The sequence below is a fragment of the Mercenaria mercenaria genome, chromosome 18 (assembly GCF_021730395.1).
Source record: "Mercenaria mercenaria strain notata chromosome 18, MADL_Memer_1, whole genome shotgun sequence".
Taxonomy (NCBI): Eukaryota; Metazoa; Mollusca; class Bivalvia; order Venerida; family Veneridae; genus Mercenaria; species Mercenaria mercenaria.
Window position 1 is genome coordinate 57,667,501 of NC_069378.1, and position 10,425 is coordinate 57,677,925.

Below are 10,425 nucleotides of genomic sequence, written 5' to 3' on the forward strand. Positions count from 1 at the left end.
ATTGCAGATTGTCATTACGGGTCCACTACCTTAACCGACCACCCAGAGTGAGCGGAAATTGCCGATTGTTATTACTGGTCCATTACCTTTACTGTACCATCCAGAGTGAGCGAAAATTGTCGATTGTCATTACAGTTCGACTACCTTAACTGTACCATCTAGAGTGAGAAGTATTAACCGATTGTCATTACGGGTCCATTAGCTTAACTGTACCATCTAGAGTGAGCTGAAATTACAGATTGTTATTACGGGTCAATTACCTTAACAGTACAACATGTATCTTCTAGAGTGAGTGGTAATTACCGATAGTCATTACGGGCCCATTACCTTCACTGTACAATCCAGAGTGAGCGTAAATTACAGATTGTCATTGCGGGTCCATTACCTTAACTGTACCATCCAGAGTGAGAGAAAATTGCCGATTGTCATTGCGAGTCCATTACCTTAACTGTACCATCCAGAGTGAGCGTAAATTACCGATTGTCATTAAGGTACCATTACCTTTACTGTACCATCTAGAGTGAGCGGAAATTGCCGGTTGTCATTACGGGTCCATTATCTTAACTGAACCATCTAGAGTGAGCGGAAATTACAGTTTGTCATTACGGGTCCATTACCGTAACTGTACCATCCGGATTGAGCGGAAATTACCGATTGTCATTTCGGGTCCTTTACCTTAACTGTATCATCCAGAGTGAGCGGAAATTGCCGATTGTATTTACGGGTCCACAACCTTAACTGTACCATCGAGAGTGACCGGAAATTGCCGATTGTCATTACGGGTCTATTACCTTAGATGTACCATCCAGAGTGACCGGAAATTGCCGATTGTCATTACGGGTTCATTTCCTAAACTGTACCATCTAGAGTGAGCGGAAATTATCGATTGTCATTACGGGTCCATTACCTTAACTGTACCATGTAGAGTGACCGGAAATTGCAGATTGTCATTACGGGTCCACTACCTTAAATGTACCATCTAGAGGGGGCGGAAATTACCGATTGTCATTGTGGGTCCATTACCTGAACTGTACCATTTAGAGTGAGCAGAAATTACCGATTGTCATAATGGGACCATTACCTTAAGGCCTAACTAAAGTAAAGAAACCAGCGTGGGAGCCATCTGGTCTACTAATGGCTGCCAGTTATTTGAACACTATTTTTCACTTGGCATGGCAACAGAGGTCAAAAATAAAGGCAGTTTCTGTTTAAATTTCATTGTGGATGTATTTTTTCATTTTGGTAGGCAAAATGGGAGAGCAGGTTGTATTTGGTAAAGGAAAGCTCAATTTTAGTATGAGTAGTACTTCCAGGTCACAGCAGTGTGATTTTGATGTGATTTTACAGTAAGCAAGTGTGACAAGAGAAATCTATCTTAGAAGATACATGACCCCTACTTTTTTCTTCATTTTATATCAGTTTAATTATAACTCTTTAAAATGATGAAAATATTTTTCCTCTGAAATGGGTCTGGCTATGTTTGGTAGCTCTTTACAAAATGTCAGTTTTATATATAATATATAGGGAAATTTATTAACCTGTTTGTGACCTGAACTGTACCATCCAGAGTGACCGGAAATTGCAGATTGTCATTACGGGTCCACTACCTTAACTGTTCCATCCAGTGTGACCGGAAATTACCGATTGTCATTACGGGTCCACTACAAAAACTGTACCATCCAGAGAGAGCGGAAATTGCCGATTGTCAATACGAGTCCACTACCTTAACTGTACCATCCAGAGTGAGCGAGAATTGTCGATTGTCATTCCGGGTCCACTACCGTAACTGTGTCATCCAAAGTGACCGGAGATTACCGATTATCATGACGGGTCCACTAGCTTAACTGTGTCATCCAGAGTGACCGGAAATTACCGATTGTCATTACGGGTCCACTGCCTTAACTGTGTCATCCAGAGTGAGCGGAAATTACCGATTGTCATTGCGGGTCCATTACCGTAACTCTTCCATCCAGTGTTACCGGAAATTACCGATTGTCATTACGAGTCCACTACCAAAACTCTACCATCCAGATTGAGCGAAAATTGCCGATTGCCAATACGGGTCCATTACCTTAACTGTACCATCCAGAGTGAGCGAAAATTGCCGATTGTCATTACGGGTTCACTACCATAACTGTACCATCCAGAGTGACCGGAAATTACCGATTGTCATTACGGGTCCACTACCTTAACTGTGTCATCCAGACCGAGCGGAAATTACCGATTGTTATTACGGGTCCACTACCTTAACTGTTCCATCCAGTGCGAACGGAAATTACCGATTGTCATTACGGGTCCACTACCAAAACTGTACCATCCAGAGTAAGCGGAAATTGCCGATTGTCAATACGGGTCCACTATCTTCACTGTACCATACAGAGAGAGCGGAAATGGCCGATTGTCATTACGGGTCCACTACCATAACTGTACAATCCATAGTGACCGGAAATTGCCGATTGTCATTACGGGTCCACTACCTTATCTGTGTCATCCAGAGTGAGAGGAAATTACCGATTGTCATTACGGGTCCACTACCGTAACTGTGTCATCCAGAGTGACCGGAAATTACCGATTGTCATGACAGGTCCACTACCTTAACTGTGTCATCCAGAGTGACCGGAAATTACCGATTGTCATTACAGGTCAACTACATTAACTGTGTCATCCAGAGTGAGCGGAAAATACCGATTGTCATTACAGGTCCACTACCTTAACTGTACCACATAGAGTGAGCGGAAATTACCGATTGTCATTACGGGTCCACTACCTTAACTGTACCATCCAGAGTGACCGGAAATTACCGACTGTCATTACGGGTCCACTATCTTAACTGTATCATGTAGACTGATCGTAAATTGCAGATTGTCATTACAGGTCCATTACCTTGAATGTACCATATAGAGTGACCGGAAATTTATGATTGTCATTACGGGTCCATTACCTTAACTGTACCATCTAGAGTGACCGAAAATTGCCAATTGTCATTACGGGTCCACTACCTTAACTGTACCTTCTAGAGTGAACGTAAATTGCCGATTGTCATTACGGGTTCATTACCTTGAATGTACCATCTAGAGTGACCGGATATTGTCGATTGTCATTACGGGTCCATTACCTTAACTGTATCATCTAGAGTAACCGGAAATTACCGACTGTCATTACGGGTCCATTACCTTAACTGTACCATCTAGAGTAACCGGAAATTGCCGATTGTCATTACGGGTCCATTACCTTAACTGTACCATCTAGAGTAACCGGAAATTGCCGATTGTCATTACGGGTCCATTACCTTAACTGTACAATCTAGAGAGACCGGAAATTACCGATTGTCATTACGGGTCCACTACGTTAACTTTATCATCTAGAGTGACCGGAAAATACCGATTGTCATTACTGGTCCACTACCTTAAGTGCATCATCTAGAGTGACCCCGGGGCTTATTATGATATTGTGATAATGCATGACGCAATGCGATAATGGGATAATTTTCAGCACAAATGTGTTACTATTTATGGGTACTCATGTAATAACTCATGCAATTTCTCAACACGCCATTTACTAAAATGAAGCTACGGTGGAATAGGAATCATCCTAAATACAGGAAGTAAGCTGTGTTTGGCGCGAACGTTATATTTTGTGAACCTGTATGGGTGCTTTACACTTAGCACGCTAAAGATCTGGAATTAGAGCGTCTTATGTACTCTCCTTCTAACAGAAGTAACGTTCTTCTAGAGACTGATCTTGGTTTAAGGCAAGACTTAGTTCTGAGATTGATCCTAAAACCTCAGTTTTGTCATTTCTACAGTGTGCCCAATCACGTGATCGCGCTACGTCATTTTTAGCTCGAACGCGAGTGAAAGTAGAAAGGTAAACAAACATTGAAAATCGGGGCGTAAGTTTTTTATTCTATGTATTGTGTTAATATCATGCACATGATTCGAAACCTGTCTTAATGTGCTACCCCCGGTACTACGATTTCCCCACCAAAAACTTCTCGTTTAAAGCTATTTAAAGCTATTCCTGTTCAATCACTTTCAACATTGTGCGCTAATTGTGCCGGTCAATTGAACAGGAATAGCATTAAAACGAAAAGGTTTTGGTAGGGAACTCGTAGTACCGGGGAAAGCATTTTCAAATAGGTTTCAAATCATGTGCTTGATATTAACACAATATAAAGAATAAAAAACTTACCCCCTGTATTTTATTTTTTGTTTATCTTTCTCCTATCTATTTCGAGCTCAAAATGACGTAAAGCGATCACCTGATTAGGCACACTGTTCTATACCAAATATTTTTTCGTAATTCATCATATATTGACAACACATAGATATTTAATGGAACAATAGTCATTTCATATGAAACTAAGGTATAATAATTCAAACAATAAACCCACATCAAACACAGGGAAGGCACGAATTTTAATATATGTCATTGTTCTTTATCATCCAAACTATTTTTCGTCATTTTCCTAATGTGCTCGCATATTGTATGTACAATTTGTAGTCTTCGACTGATTTCATCCGACGACATCTCTATAATGACATCAACCACGAGCCCAAAAAGATATAGTCAAAGTCAAGCACTGATTAATTTAGGCACATCCTCAATCTTTTATTTACATGTTCTACTAGACTGAAAAGGCCCATCACATCTCAATACGTGTTTTATAAAATACAGAAACACATTTCATCTGAATTTCATTTCAGTAAATTTCAAGGAGTACGAATAGCCTTTCCAACTTTCCCAAACAATACATTTCAATTTTTTTCTGCATTCTGAAATAAACCGTTCAAATGTGAAGCAAAGCAACTGTTAAACCACCATGCGCCATTCCAGTAGGATGCACAGTTACCACCTGTTTGGTCATTATCCCTGTCCTTTGTAGAGAACTGCATTCCGTTATGTATGTGACCATTAATACTAGGCTTGAACAGCGAGTCACCAGCATCACCGGAATAACCATTCACTTCTAGCGTGTAGTTTGTGCTCTCTGGACCTACCTTAAATTTACTATATTTTGCATAGGCACGATTCCCGTCATGGTCTTCAAGATCAATCCTTAGCTCATGTGTTTCACCATCATTGGTAAGAATGTTAACGTACTCATTGCCAAGCCAGAATTCACCATCCAGTTCACCGAATCCATGTTTATAATCATCCCAGTCACGAAAACAGTTGACAGAACCATCTTGACGTCGTTGGAATACTCGGTACATCTTTGCCTGCGCTAAGAAGTCACCGCCTGCATTCACAATTCACTTTTGTCAGTGGCTGAGTTGATGAAATAAATGGGTTTGTGTGCTTGTTTTTTATCTATCTGCCCATGAAAATAAAGATTTGCACATTTCAAGATAGTTGTAAGACTGGAATTATTTAACTTGTCAAACTTTTTAATATCATAATTTGTATTTAGAAAGAAAGCAACGTTGCCGTTTTAATAAAGTTACCCACAGGTTGTCATTAATTCATAAAATAATTTCGTTACTGCTAATATTTATTCTACGAGATTCAGATATATGACAATTAATATAGTCGGATTATGCTTACTTTATACTATATTTTCAAGTTTTATATTCATATGAAGTTTGAGAGAACTCAGTCGATTCCATGCATTATTTACTGAATATATCTGCCTGTAGTTAATGATATAAGCGGGAAAAGTAGTTTGCAAAGATCTCGCTTGAAGCAATATATTTCACACAAAAAAAGCTTGATTCTGACGGTCTATAGCAATTACATTCATCTTAGTTGTTTTCATTTTATAAAATATGTACAAAGTCATTGCTGTTGCGAAAACCCCTCTATTTAACCCAGACCTCCACTATTCTAACTATAGTTCGTTTTCCAACACGTACAGAGAACACAGCTTATGTCTTTTGTTCTCATTCTGACTGTAAAATAGAAAATCAATTACATCAGTATTTTCTGGTCAGAATGATCTAAAAGTATCTTCTTGTGATATAAGTCTGAAGTATATGTTTTTGCTATTTTATCGTAGTTTCATTTCAGTAAATTTCATGTTGTGGGAGAAACCTTTCCACGCAGACCAGACAATACACTTCCGTAATGTTTTGCAGTTTGGTTGTGTATGAAATAAACCGTTCAAATGTGAAGCAAAGCAACTGTTGAACCACCATGCACCTTTATAGCGGGATGCACAGTTATTACCTGTTTTGTCATTATCCCTGTCCTTTGTAGAGAACTGCATTCCGTTATGTATGCGATAATTATTACTAGGCTTGAACAGCGAGTCACCAGCATCACCGGAATAACCACTCACTTCTAGCGTGTAGTTTGTGCTCTCTGAACCAACCTTAAATTTACTATATTTTGCATAGGCACGGTTCCCGTCATGGTCTTCAAGATCAATCCTTAGCTCATGCGTTTCACCATCATCGGTAAGAATGTTAACGTACTCATTGCCAAGCCAGAATTCACCATCCAGTCCGCCGAATCCATATTTATAATCATTCCAGTCACGATAAAAGTCGACAGAACCATCTTGACGTCGTTGGAATACAGTCCAACCTCCATTGTCAGTGGCCATGTCGCAGTAAATTGGTACCACTGTTTTATCAACTTTAGATTGATGTATTTCTATGTCGAAAACTCCATTAGACCTAAAGCCATTATTGTATAATTCCAAACACGATTTGTACCGTTTGACTGGTTGAACACTGGTCACCTCTAGCTTTTCCTCAAGTGCATTGCCTGGACACGTGTTTTGAAAATGTATACCGTTTTGTAGGTTTACCGATATATTGGCAATCTGTTCTTTAAGGGTTTCAACATTTAATGAAATCGTTTCAACAGTTTCTTTCGTAAAGTTTACAGGAGGCCTCAGGTCTTGAATATGTTCTTCTATATTTTGTCGGAAATGCTTTGCCGTTTCCTTTGAATCAACGTGTTGATTTACTACTTCCTGTCTAAGCAGTTCAACCTCTCTTGAAATATTATTCAGGCTGTTTTCATTTCGTTCATAAGCTTTCTTTAGGTGTTCAGTTTGTTTGCGCATATCGTAAGATATTTCTCGTCGAAATCTAATGTTCTGAACTTTTTCTTCCTTGAAGGCGTTAAGTAATGTTTTCATTTTGTCACCAGATACAGTTCCAGTTTCGTCTTTAAATCTAAAAGTGTCACTTTTAGTTTCTTTCATTTCAATCACGTTATGAAGCATTGTTTCAATGTGTCCAAGTTTGTTATACAAAATATTGAACTCTTTCTTTCTGACTTTACTTTCCGCATTAAGCCGTGAACTTTCCGCATTAATCCGGGCACTTTCCGCATTAAGCCTGTCTTCCATGTAATCTAATTTGTCCATTGTATGATCTGATGTATAGGCAAGAATTTTGTGTACACCAAAAAATACTATGAGCACGAAATATATCACAAGTTTCTCCATCGCTTCCTACTGTATACTATTACATATATATATAGCCACCAATTATTCTAACATCTGAGCAAAATCACATCATACTTGCATATTATAACATTTTGGCAACCATGATCTAAATCAGGATGAATAATCACCGAAACCTGCAAAACAGACACGTTTTATACTGGTAGAGAAATACGAGGGCTGTTCAATAAAAAATGTCAAATTTCTACATGTTTCATCTAAATGTATTTTTACGTTAACCGAGATTGTTATGTTGCTGAAAATGAATATTTGTATTCTTTAAATGATACCCTGAATTATTATGAGAAAAGATGGTAAGTATGCTTATATAAATAAAAGATAGGAAAAGTATTGTAAAGTGAACGTTATGATGCGTCTCTAGCGTGGGCCGCTATGCGTATACCTTAGGCTACATAAGATACATCATTTTTCAAAAATGCCTCAAATTTCAGACGTCTTTTTTTTGCAAGTGTCGATAGGATCAGTCTGTATACTTTGTGAACAACCCTCGTATATTGACGATTAGGTATTTTTCGCGTCTGCGTTTTGTGAGGAAGTTACACTCATAAGTTATATAGGAAACAACTCTAGATTTCGTTTTAGATTCCATCTTACCCCCTACCTGGTTGCCTCCGCCTACACACCCCGTTTCAACACACACTATTCCCCTCCCCTAATTTACATCTTGCATTTCCTACGCCTATTTATATCTTGCATATCATATGGTATCTTCGTTCCCCTCAAACATCCCGCCCGCCAGACACGTACACACACATACACACAGACGCGCGCGTACACACGCGTACATACAAAGAGAGACATATATAGTCCCCCCCCCCCCCCCCTCCCCCCACACACACACTTCCAAGCTCTCATCCCTTCAAAATGTTTCTCGGCGAATGCCGTACTAAAAACGAATCGTTGACCTTGACTGACCCGTGAAGTTTGCAAACACATTATAGATAATTTATCAAGATGAAAGATTTGTGCAACACTCTGCCTGATTGGATGAGGGTATCTATCTTGTTCACTCTGCTGATTGTGCAACGCTGAGTGAAATGTCAGACAAAGCGTTTATCCTTATCGATGCTGTTTAATTTTGGCAAGAATATTGATATATCTAAAAATGTTAAGTTCGTTTAAGGTAACAGATCACTAATACAGAACCTACTTTTTGAAGAGTATTCAACTCCTACCATAAACCTACTTTTACTGCAATTCTTAGTGGGGCGTAGGTTCAAGCACTACTGGGACCAACTTTTTTCCCTTATTTTCCTTTTATTCTAGTAAGTTTTTAATTCTTTCAAGACTTATTATTGATTTCTTGTACAAAAATGGAAAAATATTAATCTTATAAGCGATTTCTTGGTGTTCAAAGTGAATTTACGACTTAAACAGAAGGGGTAGAGTTACACATCTTTAAAAATATTGAGTTACACGCGGTGGAAGTTCTCTATTTTGCTTTCACTCTTAGATTATATCTTGTGGAAGAAATTTAGGTTGGTTTTACGTCTGCCCTAAGGTTATTTTTAAATGGAGTAAGCAAGATTCAAAACAGAAACACAGCATTCGACCTTATTTTTTCAATGTTGAAGTATGAATTCTGTCTCATTAAGTCCGTTTACTTGAGGCACCACAATAAAAATGATATTGACATTTTTATTTTGTGTTTTATAATTGTTTACCAATAGTTTGACGTTTCCTTTATTACAATTATTGGTAAAATGAGTTCTCTGCAAACGTTTTGGATAATGGCTATCACTTTAAAATTTGTCTCTACTTGAGCTTGAGGAGATACCATAAGTTATACAAAATTTATAAAAAACGGCACGGTAAAAGTTGTTTATAAATTGCAAAATAGTGCAAAACACGGTTACCTTTCAGAATATACCAAGCAAAGGCCATTTTGTAAACATTGCTATTAGTGATCTAATACTTTAATAAATGTATTAAAAGCCCGTTCAAATACCAACATATAATTATTTACAGAAAGAGTTGAATACGGCCTGCGTATCACATGTGGACTAAAGTCTGCCTTCCAGTCCATTTCTGTTATTATTCGTCGTAGAATAATCGAAACAAAATTGCACACCTGCGAAACCTTTGTAAAAAATTAAAAGAGAACCATTTAAATTGTTTAAGTGTGTTGTTTAAGTTTTGCTATTTGCAAAATGTTAGATAGGTGATAGAATAACACAAATGCAATGAAAACCTCATAAACTTCTTGTCTTACTACAATTCGCCGACCATCTTTTTCAAAGATGTTTGTTTTTATTATTTGCTTTTGCATTTATCACACATATCTCATAAGGATTCCTACAATCCATTGTGCGTAAAGTTATTGTAATAGCCAGACTGGGGAGGCTGTGGTCTTTAAAACATGTCTTTGCTGTTAGATATTTGAGCCGTGCCATGGGAAAACCAACATAGTGGGTTTGCGACCAGCATGGATCCAGACCAGCCTGTGCATCCGCGCAGTCTGGTCAGGATCCATGCTGTTCGCTAACGGTTTCTCTAATTGCAATAGGCTTTAAAAGCGAACAACATGGATCCTGACCAGACTGCGCGGATGCGCAGGCTGGTCTGGATCCATGCTGGTCGCAAACCCACTATGTTGGTTTTCTCATGGCGCGGCTCATTTATCCTCGTATTTTTTTAATCAAAGAGAGCCTGCTATTACATTTGCTTGGATACTTTATATTCTTCAAAAGAATTCTATTTAAAAAAAAATCTGCATTATTTATCATTTTAACCTTCAGCAATGCAATTATTTTACATCTGGTTTTGTTACCTGGAAACATGTGCAAATGATTTCTAAGAATAGTGCAATACGTTAGGCGAACAGCTTTTTTTCTGAGAAACTGTTTGTATATAGATTTCCAAGAACGTTTCTTGTGCGTAATTTAGTAGGATCTTTTTATTTTCTAGAACAGGCTTAAAAATGTTAGAACAACTAAATATCCGCCGATTTCTACGGAAGAGCATTAGCCTCAGGTGCGTTTTATTTATTAACTCGAAATTTTTAA

The 10,425-nt window shown here is 38.2% G+C and overlaps 2 protein-coding genes across 2 annotated transcripts; both read right to left on the reverse strand.

Moving 5' to 3' along the window:
- Nucleotides 1-4,757: 4,757 nt before the first annotated feature.
- LOC128550597 (ryncolin-1-like) lies at nt 4,758-5,216 on the reverse strand. The gene has a single exon (XM_053529883.1). The coding sequence runs from the start codon at nt 5,214-5,216 to the stop codon at nt 4,758-4,760; it is 459 nt and encodes a 152-aa protein (XP_053385858.1).
- LOC128550691 (angiopoietin-1-like) lies at nt 5,182-7,524 on the reverse strand. Its single transcript, XM_053530235.1, has 2 exons — nt 6,169-7,524; nt 5,182-5,317 (listed from the first exon to the last, which is right to left on the reverse strand). The coding sequence occupies exons 1-2, from the start codon at nt 7,400-7,402 to the stop codon at nt 5,310-5,312; spliced, it is 1,242 nt and encodes a 413-aa protein (XP_053386210.1). The 5' UTR covers nt 7,403-7,524; the 3' UTR covers nt 5,182-5,309.
- Nucleotides 7,525-10,425: the final 2,901 nt, after the last annotated feature.